At 44.7% G+C, this 19,145-nt stretch overlaps 2 protein-coding genes, 2 non-coding genes and 2 pseudogenes across 4 annotated transcripts in view; 2 read left to right on the plus strand and 4 right to left on the minus strand.

The window, feature by feature from the left end:
- Nucleotides 1-3,426, plus strand: part of LOC119330163 (beta-glucosidase 34-like) — a 5,271-nt gene extending 1,845 nt beyond the window's left edge. The window contains exons 2-13 of the mRNA XM_037603280.1: nt 233-299; nt 537-595; nt 751-826; nt 962-1,033; nt 1,160-1,247; nt 1,343-1,598; nt 1,750-1,865; nt 2,050-2,273; nt 2,358-2,389; nt 2,514-2,616; nt 2,818-2,926; nt 3,017-3,426. Of these exons, the coding sequence (XP_037459177.1) occupies nt 233-299; nt 537-595; nt 751-826; nt 962-1,033; nt 1,160-1,247; nt 1,343-1,598; nt 1,750-1,865; nt 2,050-2,273; nt 2,358-2,389; nt 2,514-2,616; nt 2,818-2,926; nt 3,017-3,191 (1,377 nt within the window). The 3' untranslated portion in view covers nt 3,192-3,426. The remainder of the gene's footprint in view (nt 1-232; nt 300-536; nt 596-750; nt 827-961; nt 1,034-1,159; nt 1,248-1,342; nt 1,599-1,749; nt 1,866-2,049; nt 2,274-2,357; nt 2,390-2,513; nt 2,617-2,817; nt 2,927-3,016) is intronic.
- Nucleotides 3,418-6,027, minus strand: LOC119330164 (cysteine synthase-like). Its single transcript, XM_037603281.1, has 7 exons — nt 5,680-6,027; nt 5,250-5,377; nt 4,812-5,014; nt 4,450-4,575; nt 4,160-4,318; nt 3,813-4,006; nt 3,418-3,726 (listed from the first exon to the last, which is right to left on the minus strand). The coding sequence occupies exons 1-7, from the start codon at nt 5,767-5,769 to the stop codon at nt 3,601-3,603; spliced, it is 1,026 nt and encodes a 341-aa protein (XP_037459178.1). The 5' UTR covers nt 5,770-6,027; the 3' UTR covers nt 3,418-3,600.
- Nucleotides 6,028-6,303: 276 nt separating this feature from the next.
- On the minus strand, nt 6,304-6,500 carry LOC119334768. Its single transcript, XR_005161532.1, has one exon. It is a non-coding gene; the product is annotated as a U2 spliceosomal RNA (small nuclear RNA).
- LOC119333601 lies at nt 6,424-17,576 on the plus strand (annotated as a pseudogene).
- A 468-nt stretch (nt 17,577-18,044) lies between these two features.
- The window catches only part of LOC119331644, a 2,993-nt pseudogene continuing 1,892 nt past the window's right edge, over nt 18,045-19,145 (minus strand).
- Nucleotides 18,717-18,913, minus strand: LOC119334767. The gene has a single exon (XR_005161531.1). It is a non-coding gene; the product is annotated as a U2 spliceosomal RNA (small nuclear RNA).

Here is a 19,145-nt window from a genome sequence, read left to right on the forward strand (position 1 = left end):
GTGCATCACTCGATGGAGAGGCGGGGGTTCTCTCTCAGTTTTGGGAAGATGACCTTTTTTTTAATCGAAAAGGTGGGGACCTGTGGTGTGCACCAGGATCTTCTCTAGTTTTCTTACGCAATGTATTAATCCAACTATGAGTAAATTTTGTGTAAATATTCTTAGAGTAATAAGCATATATATTATGGTATATGGTTTTTTTTTTCTGAAATCATGTTTTTTCTGTTGGTAGTACGAGGGAGCCGTCAATGTGGATGGAAGAGGACCTACAATTTGGGACAAATTCGCACACACATTTGGTAACATAAACAATTGTTTTGTTTTGTGATAGAACATTTTTTTCAGTGGAATAGAAGCATTGTTGGCACATGAAAGTATACCATAGATTAACTGGGGAGTGGTCGCTCATGAGGTCTGATGACCGAATATGTATTTACTCAGCAATGGGACTAACCTTGGCCACTAAAATTAGCAGTCATATTATGATTCAAGATGGTGATACAATCTTCTTACAAATACCTTTTTCTCCTATGTAGGGAAGATCCTTGACTTCAGCAATGCCGATGTTGCTGTTGACCACTACCACCGTTTTCAGGTTTCTCCTTTTTGGAAATATAGGCACTATAGATTAGCGCATCAAGATGATACATAATATTTCGTAGAATGTGCCGCCGAATATGAACATGAGCGTTTAATTATGCACACGTTGTACAATATACTCATGGTCCTTGAAACAACTAACTACTTCAGGAGGACATTCAGCTCATGGCAGATATGGGATTGGATGCCTACAGATTCTCAATTGCATGGTCTCGGATTCTCCCAAGTATGCATTATTAATACAAGTTTTCTGCGCCCCTTGATAATTTGACTGATAGACAGGGTTGTCAAATTATGGAGAAATAAATTAACATATCAGCACACTAACAGTAATAGCCTTGTGTGTGTTTTTTATGTCCAGATGGCGCCGGTGAGGTCAACCCAGCAGGCATCAACCACTACAACAAGGTCATTGATGCACTCCTAGCAAAAGGTGAATTTTTATACAATCTGAAGATCAAAACATTATTGACCAGTGTCGAAGTTTTATCGAAAATAACTGCTGATTCCAAATTAGTTATGACCATACTAACAAGGTGAACTGGTATTTTTCTTTCAGGGATTAAGCCGTATGTAACCCTCTACCACTGGGACCTTCCCCAGGCCCTGGAAGACAAGTACAATGGATTGCTTGACAGGCAGATAATGTGTGTACCGTAGGCACCTTGATTTGGAGCAACTTTTCCTTGGGTCTAACTGCAATGGTGGTCTAACAACCCAAACATGCAAACTGCCGATGCAGCAACGACTACGCGGCATACGCGGAGACGTGTTTCAAAGCGTTTGGGGACAGGGTGAAGCGTTGGATCACCTTCAACGAGCCACACACGGTGGCGGTGCAGGGCTACGACAGCGGGATCCACGCGCCGGGCCGCTGCTCCGTGCTCCGCCACCTCTGCTGCAAGCAAGGGAGCTCCGGCACCGAGCCCTACATTGTCGCTCACAACATCATCCTCGCTCACGCCATGGTTTCAGACATCTACAGGAAGAAGTACAAGGTCGGTCGGAAGTCTTAACATCCTATATATTGGTTTAGTTCAGGTTTCACTCTTTGAAAATTGATGTGATTTCCCCTTGGGCCTGAAGTTGCAATATAGTTTGAAATGAACAATAAAAATTGAGTTTCTGTGCATTAATATTATTATGCAGGCAGAGCAGAATGGAGAGGTGGGGATGTCGTTGGATGTGATATGGTACGAGCCTGTCTCAAACTCCACAGCTGATGTTGAGGCCACCAAGAGAGCACAAGAGTTCCAGCTGGGATGGTCAGTGAGCCTCACTCACTAAATCCATTAACTATTTCCTACTAATTAATCTAATCACGGATGGATATGCCAATAAGAGAGCTAACCTAGCAGTTTCGTAGAGTGAAAATAAACAAAGCTAGCATAGTAGTTCCAATTTTAAGTTTCTAGGAGTTGCTGAGATAAAATGAGGTAATGTCAAAAGGTTTGCCGATCCCTTCTTCTTCGGTGATTACCCGGCGACGATGAGATCAAGGGTCGGACAAAGGCTGCCGAGGTTCATGACGAAAGAGGCCGATTTGGTGAAGGGGTCGCTGGACTTCGTGGGGATCAATCACTACACCACATTCTACACAAAGGAAGACCATACCACTGTCATCAAATACTTGCTGAATGATACCTTGGTAGACAGCGGATCCGTCAGCCTCCGTAAGTTCAGTCCCTACCCGTCTTGCATCTTTATTTTTTTTATCTAACTTCATACTCATGTGTGCATCTTGTGTACATTGCCAGCATTCAGAAATGGGAAGGCAATTGGAGATAAGGTAACCATCACATTAGCAACATGCAGACTGAAATTTTTGTGTTGTAATATTGCATTTGAATTTTTGAAAATTAACTGCAGGCGTCATGACTGAATATTGCTCTTGTTCGCCTCCATACATGCAGGCCAATTCGATATGGTTGTACATTGTGCCTGGCAGCATGAGGAGGCTCATGAACTATGTCAAAGATAGATACAACACTCCAACTGTCTACATCACTGAAAATGGCAAGTACATGCACAATATGAATTTCTCCATTTGATTAGCAAAACACTGCGAAGAGATGGAACAGAAACCGCTTTAGAGCTTTATGAACTTAACAAAGATGTGCATATTCTCAATCAAGTGTACTTGATGTGCCCTCGACATCCCCCGCAAAAAAAAAGATGTACCTTCGACATAACATTAAATTAACTCTGTTGTTTCAGGGATGGATGACAGCAACAGCCCCTTCATCTCCCTCAAGAAGGCCCTCAAGGACACAAAAAGGATCAACTACCACAATGACTACCTCACAAATCTAGCTGATTCCATAAGGTGCTAACATGATTTTACCTTCCCTTGATCAGTCGAAAATTCTTTTGCTATTCATAGATTGGTTAATCTTTGATACTGCAATTTATGCAGGGAGGACGGTTGCGATGTTCGCGGGTATTTTGTGTGGTCCCTTCTCGACAACTGGGAGTGGACCGCTGGATACACCTCGAGATTTGGCTTGTACTTCGTAGACTACAAGGACAACCTCAAGAGATACCCCAAGAATTCAGTCCAGTGGTTCAAGAATTTCTTGGCACCTTCCTGATCAAAATTTGATAGCTAATGTAGAGGTCATGATCACATACGCACTTCAATATTTTTCTATGACTTCTAGACAGGGTTCAATAGCAATTTGTGACTTCTCATGTATACATCGATTGTATATAGGAAAATTGACTTTTTAGACATACCATATTCCCTAAATTAAATGGCCTCTCTGGGCCCTTATAGATAATTATTGAGCCGGACAAGAAAAGATAAGAGTGCCCTTATGAAGATCAGCATATGATTTCTTCCATTCAATTAGCCTGTATCCGACCACATGTATTCAAACAAGCAAAGGCATGCTCTGTTTTTTGAAAAGCAAGAACAGAGGATTCACTGTACCTTCTGCTGACACTTACGAACACATGAAAAATAGCACCCATTCTACTTAATGAGAGCTGCCCATGACATCAAAAAGTCATATTCTCACATTCCTCCCTAACAAGCGCAAAGAGATCAGAGTTCAGGTATCTCTCGCCAGCGCTGGGGAATATGGTAACAATCATCTTGCCCTCGTTCCCTTCTCTCGCCGCAATCTGCCAGAGACTCGCGAAATCAGAACTAACACAGCCAGCAAAGATGATAGTGTATGTAACCTGCTGGACATCAACAGTAAGTTTACCTTGATGCAAGCAGCGACGTTTGCACCCGAGGATATGCCGACAAGCAGGCCCTCCTCCCTCGCCAGCCTCCTCGCCATCACCATGGCCTCCTCCGTGCTCACCGTCACGACCTCGTCGATGACCGACGTGTCGAGAACCTCCGGTATGAACCCTGGCCCCGTGCCCTGAATCTTGTGTGACCCCGGTGAGCCTCCTGAACACAGGATCAAACAGCAATGTCTCTGGTTACTATTGCACATCCTGAATGTTTCTGTTCATCTGCACTTATTCATTGATGGTTCTGATTGGTTGGAAGTCCATTACAAGAAGTTGAAACTAGCACCACATAGTGTGGTTAAGGGATTACCTGAAATTACAGCGCTTTCTGAAGGTTCCACACACACTATCTTTATGGATGGATTTTTCATCTTCAGGTACTTTCCTACACCTGTCAGTGTGCCTCCTGAGCCAACAGCGGCCACAAACATATCCACTTTGCCTGCTGTGTCCTTCCATATCTCGGGTCCTGAAGTTTGTTCCAAAAAATGATAATGGAGTAAACTGTTGCCCAAGAATGTATTGAAAATATAAAAGAGTCATAGTCGGTAACTAAAGACAGTTGTAATTTGTAAAAGATGACATTTCAGATATAAGTACCAGTCCATTTGAAGTGTGCATCTGGGTTTGCTGGATTGGTGACTTGATTAAGACAATGAGAATTTGGTATAGTCTTCATCAGCTCCTCTACCTTGCCAATCATTCCTTTAAACCCATTTGCAGGATCTGCAGTAAAGATTCATCGAAAAATATTTAGACACTTTAAGTACTACTCCCTCTATAAATTAATATAAGAGAATTTAGATCACTAAAATAGTGATCTAAACGTTCTTATATTAGTTTACAGAGGGAGTACTATTTGGTTAGATGATGGAAGAGCAATTTCCCCGCCGGCATACAAGGGACACTCAAAGTATCTGTGAGTTTGTGACCGTTTCTAGGGGGGGGATCCTGGTTCTCACCTGTTAAGATAAGTTCAGCACCCAAAAATCTCAGTAGCATCTGTTTGTCAAGTGAATATTTTGCAGGCATAACAGCAATAAACCGGTAGCCTTTCTGAATAGCGATGAACACCATTCCAATTCCTTGATTTCCGCTTGTTGGCTCGATTAGTGTCGTAACACCAGGTGAAATCAAGCCCTTCTCCTCTGCATCTTCAATCATCCTGCAGACAAAATTGCACGCACTCTGGTAAAGAAATAGTTTACAGTTCTTTTCTTTTCACTGCAAAAATAGGAGCATCATCACAGTCATTTAGGTGGTTAAATTCCAGAGACACAGGTAGCCTGTAGGCTGTAGCTAGATGTATATGCATCTAGGAACTGCACACCGCGACTTATAAATTCAAGAAATGAACCAAGTGAGTCATAAAATCAACAAAGGGTTGCATTGGCGCGCACCGGAGAGCGCTCCTGTCCTTAACTGAGCAAAGGGGTTGGTACGCTTCCATCTTTCCAACCAACCGCGCTTCGACGCCGTCTTTCTTAGCAATGTTCTTCATTTCTATTAGTGGAGTCCACCCTATGAGCTGAACAAAAATACAAAGTAGGCCACCATATAAGTAAATAAATGATTTAAATGCAGGCCTCCTGATCCCTACCAAGCAAGACCTGTGCCTAACTGGCTATTCCCTGTCAAGAACTCTCCCGAAATCCTCTACTTATGCAAGAAATATAACCCTCTTGTGCCTAAAAACAGTGGAATAAGCGAATCTTCACCGAGATTGACAATGGAGCCCACGCACATCCACATCCAAGAAAACAGTCCAAGACTGAGACACCATAAACCTTGTTTCGGAGCAGAAGATGAGGAGGGGAGACAATCTGTCACCTGGGTGATGTTGGAGGCGATGTTCTCCTCCCCGTCCCCGGAGGAGAGGAGAGATGGGATTCCTTTCCGGCCCTCTTCCTCCACAGCCATAGCTCCCTCTCTTTCTCTTCGGGTGGGTGGTGTTCTCGTCCCAGTTCTCGGAGGAATGGGACATATACAATTATTGTACGGTTCTGTCTTTGCTGTCACTCCATACAATAGATAAATCAACCATGATGTACTTGTCCCAACAACCTCTAGCAAGAATGAAATTCACGTGTGGCAATTTTGATGCAACGGATTTCACCGGGAGTTTCAGGATCTGAATACCTGAAGATCTCTACGGGCTACTGCAAAACCCAACACGGTTTGAGATACACCTTCAGAATACCCTTTAGGGCCTGTTTGGATCAGCGTTTTCGTTTCAAATACCTCCGTAAAAAATACATGCCTCGCTCGGTCGTTTCGTTTCCGGCCGGAAATTGCTCACTGGCCGGTAAATTACACGTGTAAAGAAAACACCTCTGTATTATTTTACACCTAATCCAAGCACGGCCTTAAAGTTCAGAATAAAGTACAGTAGCTTCCATTGGAAGTAATGGCATAAACCGAACTTAACAGATTTCAAAAGTTTGCTTGATTTGGTTGGGGAGCGCCGGGCCAGGGCAGCAGTGCAACGCCCAGGCGACGCGTGTGGGCCCCAGCAGCAAGCTACTGTGGTGGGCCCACCCCCACAAAAAATAAATTTAATATCGTTGTGGACACATGGCCCACATATCAGATATTAAACTGATAAGAACAGATACTACACTTGATCTTAGCCAAAAGGCCGAGAAAGGTATGAGTTGCAACGCTGAGGCAGGTCTCCTTTTATAGCCATCCGCCCTCAGCGCTCCTCCTCCGTGGGCGATGTGGTACTAAACCTGCCTGCTTGCTTCCTTCCTTCCTCGTCTGCTGTCCCGCCGGTGCCACCAGCACGTACACGCGCTGCTGGTTTGGGCCCAAACTGAGAGCCCATGGCAGTACAGCCCGCGATTCTCCTCCTCCGTTGGGCCCTGTGCCTTCCCTTCTCCTCCTGTAATTACAGACTAGTACTTTGAATTTTCTAAAAAAAGCAGTTTGAAATGCATGGCTGAGAGAACTACGAGTATGTCGGCCAATTTCCTGTCCCTTATTTTTTTGAGAAACAATTTCCAGCTTGAGGTTCATATGTCTAAATGTTGTAAATCTCCAGCTTGCGCCTGCCATTAATAATCTTGTACTCCCTCCGTCCCATAATATAAGAATTCAGTTGCTATTCGTGTACACATAAGTACATACACCAACTAGTGGACAAATGAACAGGGATAATTCGGTGATTTAAAAAAAAATCCTAGGATGATATGCATGCATGCAGGGGGGTGTTGGTATCCTGCATAAATTCTTTTTTGCATAATACATTGTCGCTGACAACATCATCCTCGCTCACACCACAGTTTCAGACATCTACAGGAAGAAGTACAAGGTCAGACACCCTTGATGTGATTTCCCCTTGGGCCTGAAGTTAAAATATAGTTTGAAATGAACAATAGAAGACTGAGTTTCTGTGCATCAACATTATGCAGGCAGAGCAGAATGGAGAGGTGGGGATGTCATTGGATGTGATATGGTACGAGCCTATCTCAAACTCCACAGCTGACGTTGAGGCCACCAAGAGAGCACAAGAGTTTCAGCTAGGATGGTACACAAAGGAAGACCATACCACTATCATCAAATACTTGCTGAATGATACCTTGGCAGACAGCGGATCCATCAGCCTCCGTAAGTTCAGTTCCTACCCCTCATGTATCTTGATTTTTTTTAAATCTAACTTCATACTCATGTGTACATTGTCAGCTTTCAGAAATGGGAAGCCAATTGGCAATAAAATAACCATCACATTAGCAACATGCAGACTGACAATTTTTTGTTGTAAAAATGTTGCATTTGGATTTCTGAAAATTAACTGCAGGCATCATGACTTTTTTTTTGAGCGGTACTGCAGGCATCATGACTGAATATTGCTCTTGTTAGCCTCCATACGTGCAAGCCAATTCGATATGGTTGTACATTGTGCCTGGCAGCATGAGGAGCCTCATGAACTATGTCAATGATAGATACAACACCTCCGACAGTCTACATCGCTGAAAATGGCAAGTATATCAGTATATGCACAATATGATTTGCTACATCTGAATATTACAACACTGCAAAGAGACAGAAAAAACATATTCAAAGTTTTTGAACATAACAAAGGAAAAGGATGTGCATGTTTTCAATCAAGTGTAACTAATGTGCATTCGACATAACATTAAAGTAACTCCCTTGTTTCAGGGATGGATTACAGCAATAGATCTCCCTCAAGAAGGCCCTCAAGGACCGAAAATTCGTTTCTGGTCGTGAGCACAGCTGATCCTGAAATCTAGTCAGTTGGGCCACATCGGGATGCACACGTTTTCTGTATTTCTTCCCGGATGCGTTACCCGTATTGCTAAATTATTGTTGGGGAGGACCCACGCATTAAATTGACGATCAACCGGGTGGAGTATGGATGGATCAGTTGTTTTTCTGAGCCAAACTGTTCCGCTGTATGGGGACAGACGCAGCGAACGGCGACCTGCCCGTCGGTAGGTGGATAAGTACGACCCGCACCCTCTTCACTAATCCATCCCCGCCGCCGCTGCCAGATCGGGAGCCATGTCCGCCTCCGGTTCGTTCTCATAGTGCGTGGATTACAACGTAAGCACCCTATCAGAAATCACCTTGATGCATCTAGGGTTCATGTTTTTTTCTCCCGTAGGTGATCTCACGCAGGTCGAGGTCTTTCCTTTGTTTTTGGGTAGGATGATCTTTGCCCGTCGAATAGCTCAGTTGCCGCCGGCGCCCATGCATCAACCAGTGCGTGGATGCGTGAATCCCGCCGCACAGGTCGATCGCAAGCCCCAAACCACCTACTGCTCACCAGCACCGGGCATCAATCAGGCTGGACGCGCACGAGCCAGCAGATCTTCACGCAGATAGCTCTATGGGGCGGCCATATCAAGTCATGGCTGCTGCCATCCCGCTGATAGGGCGCCAACTTGATGGTCACCATATTAGAATCTACTAGCAAACGTGCCCGTTACAGCGGGAGAAAAAAAATCACATACTTCTAGCACAATAAGCATGACTCAAGACCAATTCAGTGGTGCATGTTATCTATTTGAATACAGTATCTCATTTATGTTGTTGTTTATCCTCCTTCCCGCCCTCACCGATGGTCAAACTTGGAATGCATGCAAATATGGTCAATTCAAAGGTGATGATCTCGGCCACCACACTCACATCTCTCACTAAACTACGCCGTTGCAAGTGAATGTTTAATGTTGTTTTACCTAATCTCATCGAGATGGGGCATGAATGCCACCCTTCCCGAGGTATTGTCTACGTCTAGTCCCTCATACGCCCATTGACTTTAAAATTACATATTTATTTTCCAAAATGCATCAACATTCTTTTTGGAGCACAACCACCTTTTAAATCACATGGAATATCTTAAAGGGCATGGGTATTTTTTAAATTACGAATATATTTTTAAGCACATGAACACTTTTTAGAATTACATGATTTTTCGAGAAAAGGGCGAATATGTTTTAAATTATATAAATATTATTCCCATACATGAACAGTTTCTTAATAAAGTTACACAAACATTTTAAGATGCATGAAGGATTTTAAAAAATTGAATAAGATTTTCCAAAAGTTAGAAGACATTAAAACTGACACAAAAATTAAAACGTGAGAACACTTTTTATGGCGTTCTAATTGTATTCATTTTGTGGAACGTTCTAATTTGGAGTGCAATTGATCAGGAGGTATGCACGCCTCACCAATAACATATGAGAAGGTGGAAAATTAAAGAAAAAACATATGAGAAGGTGTCGGTCCAATCTATATTCATCACCTCTTTCTATTATGGTAGGCTTAATTAATAGTCATTTTATGTTCGATTGAATTTAGCCATGTCACCACCTCGGTTTCTTCCTTTTCTTTTTAAGCTTCCTTAAATTAGGTAGACATTTACCATTTAGCCATCCATGGCAGGCACCAGGCTCCTTTCCTTTTCTTTGGAATAATTAATGTCGCGTCCCTCCCTATTATGGCCGGCTTAATTAAGAGTCACTTCGTTTGATTGATTTGGCCATGGCACCCATGCCCGGACTCCTTCCTTTTCTTTGTTCGTTCTTTTCAAGTGATCTCGATGTAGGATATCAACAGATGCATATTGTATTCGCCCCCTACTGCATCTAATCGTTGGTGTCGTACCCTTTTGGTCTGTATCGTCAGTGTGTTAGTCAGTATCGACCGGCTTCTGTAAGATGGGCGCACTCCCTTTAGTTATGAAATGGAACTATCTATGAAATGGTTCGAAATTTATGCTAATGAGCATTATCTAGTGCGATGTACTTGACGCACTTTTTTTCCCTACACGATGATGCTCTGAATCAGGGGCTCGGGGTCAAGGCCGGGTTCCATAATTGAGCTCTAAGTTAGAGCATCTACAGCCAGACTTGCAAATCCGGCCTCTCAAATGTCCAGGCGCGTCCGGGCACTCACCTGGCACGCCTCATATGTTGGCTTCCAAATCCGCATCCCTCATATCCGGAACCCCAAAGTCATTCAACCCATGCAACACAATGTGTAAAGTATAAAACATGATCAACTAGCCCGATCATCATTGTATCGCCGGACAAAAGCACATAGTTCATCAAATGTTCATCGACGGACAGTGCAAATTCATAATACAAATACTTAGAACATGGATAAAATGTCAATAAAATAGGGAAGGACGAAAGAAATCATCATTTCCTCGCCGGCCCCTTCACCATCCAGCCCTCGACGCGGTTATGCCCCTCTGTCATGTAGGCGTCGGGCATGTGTAGGTGCGTCGTCGTCGAAGCTGGAGCCGTCCATCAGGTCGGAGTCGGAGTTGCACCTTTTGCCCGAGAATATACGAAGCAGGCGATCTTGCTCCTTTGCATGACAGGCCGCCTACGCCTTCGCCGTCGCCTCCTTGTTTACCTCACGCTCCGACAACTTGATGGCGAGTCGGAGCGCATTGGCATTCTTGCGGCGGAGGAGCGCGACATCAGGATCGACCGGTGCGCACACAACGCCTCCCCCGCCGCCGCCCTCTCCCACGCCTGATGCCGCTCGTGCCGAGTTGCTCGCGCCTCGGGCGTCCTTGGACGTGCCGGCTCCGGTGCGGGCACGAGGCCCCAGTGGTGGCCGGGTACCAATTCCGGAGCAGAGGGTGGTGGTGGGGGCGTACCTTAAGGAGCGGAGCGCTGCGCGGGACGGGCTGACGACGTCGACGGGCGCCAGGCGCTGATGAAGTAGATCCGCCGCTGCTGGATCTTCCTTGGTCGAACTGCGAACGCCTCAAAGCGATGCGGAGGGCGACTTCCTCCACATCATCGTCGGAGCCGGATTCCCCACCGGAGGCAGCGCTACTTCGGTCGCTGGCCATCGTTGGGTTCGGAGGGGATTGAAAGTGGAGTGGACAGAGAGGGGACTAAAGTGGAGTCCTGGTTGACTGCTGATGTGCACATAGCTATCTTAGAAACGTCTATGAATATTACACGGCAATTTATTAACCAGGTACTTTCGTTTTTTGGATATATTATTTAACAAATAGAACTATGATATTACACTCATGTTGTGATTTATTTGTACCCAGAAACGAATGGACCAGAGAGTCAACAAGAGATGCTCTAGAGATGAAAGATGGAGATGCATGTCCGTTCACAAGAAGAAAAAGTAATTGCATGAACGCGTTTCCCACCAATTCATCCAACATGCATGCAACGTGGTACATAATGTCCAAGTGCGCAAGACCACACAAGTTTTGGACTTTGCTCCTAGGATCCAAACCAGCCACGCACGTGGGTCCAAGACCTTATTTTTTGGTGCGTTGGGAGAGCAACTTTGGGCCAGCGAATAAACTAGTCCGGCCTGCTGTGCACGCGTATGGGCCGTCTCATCGTTTGGACGTATTCACCAAGACCTATCGCATCAACATCCGAAGGCGGTGGACGGCTTTAATAAATAGCTAGCTACTGTTAGGGTTTAGATTCGGGTTTTGTTTAGAGAAGTTTAGCTATATTGCTATTTTTATTTGTCTTCGCTCGTAGCGGCTAGTGCGACCGTCAAGACATCCTATCGGAACCTCATCTTGTGAGATTAATTCCATCTAGCACATTCGCAATTTTGAGATTGCTTGGCTATTATTTTCTTGCATGTTCTTTGATTTGCTTGCAGGAAAAATCCTTCGTGGATAGGTCGATCGCGCCGTTGGCTCGGTCGATAACGCCGTGGAGTTGGTTCAGCGATTGCCGTGGATATCAGTCGTGTACGATTCTTCCTGTACGGTTGGTAGCTGGATCGTGAGGGTCAAGTCCCACCCAAAATCGTAGTTATCCTCTCTCATCGAAAGATCGGGTCCCAGTGCACATCAAGTGGTATCAGTTTTCAGGTTCATCGGTGAGAGATTTACAGTTTTATTAGGTTAGATTATTTTTCAGTCCTACAACCCACAAAAAATTAAGCCAAAAAAATTAGATTAGTTCATCCGCTGCACCTATCGTTTTTAGCCTTTAGCAATTTGCATCTGGTATTTGCTTTGTTGAATTTTTGGTTGCATTCATCCTGTTATTAGTGCTGGTTTAGATTAGTTTGGGAAAAAATATCTACTAGATCAATCCTTCTTTTCTCCACTGTAATATTCTGTTCCGCCAATTAGTTGTCTATAAAAAAATCCAAAAAAAGGAGCTGATTGCATCCGATTGTGTCTCAATTCTTGTTTCTTTGCTACCGGATTCCTCGCCTTTTCTTTGCATGACACGCGCAGCAGTAAAGCCACAATCCCGCACCATACGTCACGTCTTACTTTCTCCTGTTGTTTGCGTGTCCGTCTATTCACGCACGCCAATCTATTTGTTTAATCTTTTCTTTTATCCGGTGTTTGTTTCCGTTTTCACGTGTTTGTCTTCCCGACATGTATTGTTCCCTTAATTTTCTTTCCGATCTTGCATGCCGGTAAGCATCACCGTGAGAACTGTGCCTTATTTTATCTGGTGGTTAGCTAGCAGTATTTAAGCTCTAGTAGCACAAGTTCCAACAAACAAGAATCTACGTCCTTGTTACTCCAAATTGTGTCCTACGTATCTTCTGCTAGAAACCGGCCTGAAAAAAAAAAAGCAAAAAAAGCAAAAAAAAAAAAACAAAGGAAAAAAAAGAAAAAAAAGTTGAAAAAAAAGATCAGGCCGGCTCATCTCTTTTGGACTACTTTGTTCTGTTTGCTACCCTGGACATTATTTTTGCTGCTACTTGCTCGCAACTTTGTCTATCATCTATTTTCGAGTGTTGTCATACACATTGTTTATACCTCACTTATACCTAGCTATTTAGAGCTATCATACTTTCATCGCTTTCCATTCACTTGATTCAGTATCTGGGCTTAGATTGTTTTATCTCTTACTAGTCGACTGCCAGCACTAGCTAGGAGTTTGAGCAATTATTCAACTTGCATTGCTTTTTGCTAAATTGTGCCACTAATATTGTGAGTTGAGAAGCCTTTGCCAAGCTACACTTTTTTCTACCAATAAGTACAGGTCCCGGCTTTACTGATTCCTGGTTATCGCTCCATTCAATCTCCATTGGTAGTTTGAAGCCAACACCAACGCGCCGATCACCACCAGTTGCATTGGTAAGAACAAGTAAGAATTTGATACTAAGCTTGAGTGTGAGCGAATTTTCTCCACCACGTCCTACTAGTTGATAGGGATTATACACTGTGTTTTTTCTCTCTCTTTCTCTAACAATGGCCCAGGAACAACCCACACTTGAGGGCCTCACCGCAGATTTGAAAGTCACCAGCGAGCGTCTCGCCCAACTTGAGGGTGCCCAAATTGCGGCCGAAGAGAGGCTCAAGGCCATCGAGGATGCAGAGGGTGTTGCCAACACACATCTACATGACATCTTGTCACGTCTGGATGAGTTGCAGGTTGCACCCCGCGTCAACACCAATGTTGATCCTCGCAGCTCTGCAGGTGTTGCCCTATTTCGCGAGCTCGGCGTGTGCCCATGGGTCATCCACAACACCCAACTACTGTCACTGATGCCATCACCATAAACCAGCACCAACAAATTCCTCCCCGCGTTGAACAACATGGGGACAACTACGAGGATTATTCTGGTGACACCGAAGACGAACAAATGGTCAACCACCACAATGGTCGTGGTCATCGGCAACTACGTTTCAACCATCAAGGTATGGCAAGGAGTTTTTTGAAAGAAGTTTTTCAAAGAAAGACCTCGGTGAAGCTGCTTACATATTGAGCATCAAGATCTATAGAGATAGATCAAGACGCTTGATAAGTTTTTTCAATGAGTACATACCTTGACAAGATTTTGAAGTAGTTCAAAATGGAACAATCAAAGAAAGAGTTATTGCCTGTGTAACAAGGTGTGAAATTGAGTAAGACTCAAAACCCGACCACGGCAGAAGATAGAAAGAGAGTGGAAGTCATTCCCTATGCCTCAATCATAGGTTCTATAAAGTATGTCATGCTGTGTACCTATTGTATACCCTACACTGTTTTTGGCAAGGGAGTACAATAGTGATCTAGGAGTAGATCACTGGACAGCGGTCAAAATTATCCTTAGTGGAATAAGGAAATATTTCTCAATTATGGTGGTGACAACAGGTTAGTCATAAAGAGTTACGTTGATGCAAGCTTTGACACGGATCTGGATGACTCTAAGTCTCGATCTAGATACATATTGAAAGTGGGAGCAATTAGCTAGAGTAGCTCCGTGCATAGCATTGTTGACATAGATATTTGCAAAATACTTACGGATCTGATTATGACAGACCCGTTGACTAAAATTATCTCACAAGCAAAACATGATCACACCTTAGTACTCTTTGGGTGTTAATCACATAGCTATGTGGACTAGATTACTGACTCTAGTAAACCCTTGGGTGTTGATCACATATCGATGTGAACTATGGGTGTTAACCACATAAAGATGTGAACTATTGATGTTAGATCACATGGCGATGTGAACTAGATTATTGACTCTAGTGCAAGTGGGAGACTGAAGGAAATATGCCCTAGAGGCAATAATAAAGTTATTATTTATTTCCTTATATCATGATAAATGTTTATTATTCATGCTAGAATTGTATTAACCGAAAACATAATACATGTGTGAATACATAGACAAACAGAGTGTCACTAGTATGCCTCTACTTGACTAGCTCGTTAATCAAAGATGGTTATGTTTCCTAACCATGGACAAAGAGTTGTTATTTGATTAACGGGATCACATCATTAGGTGAATGATCTGATTGACATGACCCATTCCATTAGCTTAGCACCCGATCGTTTAGTATGTTGCTATTGCTTTCTTCATGACTTATACATGTTCCTATGACTATGAGATTATGCAACTCCCGTTTACCGGAGGAACACTTTGTGTGCCACCAAACGTCACAATGTAACTGGGTGATTATAAAGGTGCTCTACAGGTGTCTCCGAAGGTACTTGTTGGGTTGGCGTATTTCGAGATTAGGATTTGTCACTCCGATTGTCGGAGAGGTATCTCTGGGCCCTCTCGGTAATACACATCACATAAGCCTTGCAAGCATTGCAACTAATGAGTTAGTTATGAGATGATGTATTACGGAACGAGTAAAGAGACTTGCTGGTAACGAGATTGAGCTAGGTATTGAGATACCGACGATCGAATCTCGGGCAAGTAACATACCGATGACAAAGGGAACAACATATGTTGTTATGCGGTCTGACCGATAAAGATCTTCGTACAATATGTAGGAACCAATATGAGCATCCAGGTTCCGCTATTGGTTATTGACCGGAGACGTGTCTCGGTCATGTCTACATTGTTCTCGAACCGTAGGGTCCGCACGCTTAACGTTACGATGACAGTTTCATTATGAGTTTATGTGTTTTGATGTACCGAAGGTTGTTCAGAGTCCCGGATATGATCATGGACATGACGAGGAGTCTCGAAATGGTCGAGACATAAAAATCGATATATTGGAAGCCTATATTTGGATATCGGAATCGTTCCGGGTGAAATCGGGATTTTACCGGGTACCGGGGGGTTACCGGAACCCCCCGGGGGTTATTGGGCCTACATGGGCCCTAAGGGAGAAGAGGAAAGGAGGCAAGAGGTGGCCGCGCGCCCCTCCCCTCCCTAGTCCGAATAGGACAAGGAGAGGGGGGCAGCGCCCCCCTTTCCTTTCCCTCTTCCTCCTCTTTCCCACTTCTCCTTCTCCAACTAGGAAAGAAGGGAGTCCTACTCCCGGTGGGAGTAGGACTCCCCCTTGGCGCGCCCTCCTTGGCCGGCCGCCCCCTCCCCTTGGCTCCTTTATATACGGGGGCAGGGGGCACCCTAGAACACACAAGTTGATCTTCGTGATCGTTCCTTAGCCGTGTGCGGTGCCCCCCTCCACCATATTCCACCTCGGTCATATTGTAGCGGTGCTTAGGCGAAGCCCTGCGACGGTTGAACATCAAGATCGTCACCACACCGTCGTGCTGACGGAACTCCTTCCCGAAGCTTTGCTGGATCGGAGCCCGGGGAGCGTCATCGAGCTGAACGTGTGCCAAGAACTCGAAGGTGCCGGAGTAACGGTGCTTGGATCGGTTGAACCGGGAAGACGTACGACTACTTCCTCTACGTTGCGTCAACGCTTCCGCTTCGGTCTACGAGGGTACGTAGACAACACTCTCCCCTCTCGTTGCTATGCATCACCATCATCTTGCGTGTGCGTAGGAAATTTTTTAAAATTACTACGTTCCCCAATAGTTGGTTCAGCGATTGCCGTGGATATCAGTCGTGTACGGTTCTTCCTGTACGGTTGGTAGCCGGATCGTGAGGGTCAAGTCCCACCCAAAATCGTAGTTATCCTCTCTCATCGAAAGATCGAGTCCCAGTGCACATCAACTGCAGACTAGGGTTTTCCGGATGAGGATATTTATGGGGCACGCGTGGGCCATGCTGGGGCAACTCACATAGACCGCTCTGTATCCGCCTCATATTTAGGCTGTATATAAAGCATTCCGCTGGATCGGTGCTTCACGACAGGGCTGTCGGTTTGGGCGTTTGGGAAAAGTTTAGGTGCCCCAGGTGTAGATGTTCTTTAGATCCATGGCAGGCGCAGACGCGTTGGATTATTATGATTTATGCGTGCCCAAAACAAACTGCGCAATGGAGAGGTTAGTTTGTGTCCGAGCTGGGGATGATTGCATGTCGCCCGAAACATCACGTGGCCCGTCGTTTGGTGCTCGCCTGCATGCAATAATGATGACGCTTATCTCGGAACAGATGGCATGCACACGTCAAACGGCTCGGCTCCTTGCCATTACCTAGTTTTCATAAATGCGCCCGGCGGACTCGTATATGCTCAGATGGACCCACTAGCCTGGATCCCAAGAGATGGACCTACGACCAGGATAACATGTTCAGATGATCCCATTCTCAGATACGCCGGTCTCCTCAAGGACACAAAAAGGATCAACTACCACAATGACTACCTCACAAATGTAGCTGATTCCATAATATGCTAACATAATTTTACCTTCCCTTGACCAGTCAAAGCTTCTTTTGCTATCCACGGATCAGTTAATCTTTGATACTGTAATTTCTGCAGGACGGACGGCTGTGATGTTCGTGGGTATTTTGTGTGGTCTCTCCTCGACAATTGGGAGTGGACCGCTGGATACACCTCAAGATTCGGGTTGTACTTCGTACACTACAAGGATAACCTCAAGAGATACCCCAAGAACTCTGTCCAGTGATTCAAGAATTTCTTGGCATCTTCCTGATCAAAATTTGATAGCTAATGTAGAGCTCATGATCACATACGCACTTCAATATTTTTCTATGAGTTCAACAGCAATTTGTGTTTTCTCATGTATACATCGATTGTATATAGTGAAAATCGACTTTTTAAAAATTTAGGTGGTTAAATTCCAGAGACACAGGTAGCCTGTAGCTATGATATATGCATCTAGAAACTGCAGAATTTCGACTTTAAATTCGATAAATGAACCAAGTGATTCATAAAATCAATAAAGGGTTTGCATTGCCATGCACCAGAGAGCGCTCCTATCCTTAACCGAGCAAAGAGGTTGGTATGCTTCCATCTTTCCAACCAGCCGAGCTGCCACACCCTCTTTCTTAGCAATGTTCTTCATTTCTACAGTATAAGTGGAGTCCAACCTATGAGCTGAATAAACATATATATAAACTATAAAGTAGGCCACCATAAGTAAATTATATGAATGCAGGCCTACCTGTCTGTATCAAGCAAAAAACTGTGCTTAACTAGCTCTCCCCAATCAAGAACTCTCCCCAAATCCCTCTACTTATCCAAGAAATATAAACCTCTTGTGCCTAAAAACAGCGGGGTAAGCTAATCTTCACCAAAATTGGTAACTGAGTCCACGTACATCCACATCCCAAGAAACATACCAAAATGAGGCACCTAAACCTTGTTTTGGAGCAGATCTGTCACACCAAAATGAGGCACCTAAACCTTGCTTTGGAGCAGATCTGTCACACCTGGGTGATGCTGGAGGCGATGTTCTCCTCCCCGGAGGAGAGGAGAGATGAGATTCCTTTCCGGCCCTCTTCCTTCACTGCCATCTTTCTCTGGGGGTGCTGTTCTCCTCAGTCGCAGAGCAATGGAGTGCGTACCAGATGGATAGGGTGGCTTCCAAATCACCTTGCAGCGCCGTACAGGATGAACGATGGCACCTCAAAGGTGTGGAGATTTTCCTTGTCGGATCCATCCTATTCTCTTTCAACTGTAGTTTGAGGCTCTGAATACCTGAAGATCCCTCCTCTCGTTGATTGGACTAGCTAGGACTACTATCCTAACTGAAACTTGACTTTTGTACAGATCTCAAAAATTTAATGATTGATTTTTTGTACAGATCTCAAAAATTTAATGATTGATTTGGTTGGGGTGCGCCGGGCCAGGGCAGCAGTGCAACGCCCAGGCGACACGTGTGGACCCCAGCAGCAAGCTACTGTGGTGGGCCCACCCCCACAAAAAATAAATTTAATATCATTGTGGGCACATGGCCCACATATCAGATATTAAACTGATAAGAACAGATACTACACTTGATCTTAGCCAAAAGGCCGAGAAAGGTATGAGTTGCAATGCTGAGGCAGGTCTCCTTTTATAGCCATCCGCCCTCCGCGCTCCTCCTCCGTGGGCGATGTGGTACTAAAGCTGCCTCCTCCTTCCTCGTCTGCTGTCCCGCCGGTGCCACCAGCACGCACACGCGCTGCTGGTTTGGGCCCAAACTGAGAGCCCACGGCAGGCCTTGTGGGGGGTTACGGCAGGCCTTATGGAGCTACAGCCCGCGATTCTCCGTTTCTTT

This window comes from Triticum dicoccoides, chromosome 7A (assembly GCF_002162155.2).
Source record: "Triticum dicoccoides isolate Atlit2015 ecotype Zavitan chromosome 7A, WEW_v2.0, whole genome shotgun sequence".
Classification (NCBI taxonomy): Eukaryota; Viridiplantae; Streptophyta; class Magnoliopsida; order Poales; family Poaceae; genus Triticum; species Triticum dicoccoides.

Coding starts and splice junctions, on each gene's coding strand:
- LOC119330164 (XM_037603281.1), bottom strand. CDS start 5,769: ATGGCTGTGGAGGAAGAGGGCCGGAAAGGAATCCCATCTCTCCTCTCC. Junction 5,015..5,249: donor AAGGACAGGAGCGCTCTCCG/GTGCGCGCCAAT, acceptor TTTTGTCTGCAG/GATGATTGAAGATGCAGAGG. Junction 4,007..4,159: donor AGAAAGCGCTGTAATTTCAG/GTAATCCCTTAA, acceptor TCCTGTGTTCAG/GAGGCTCACCGGGGTCACAC.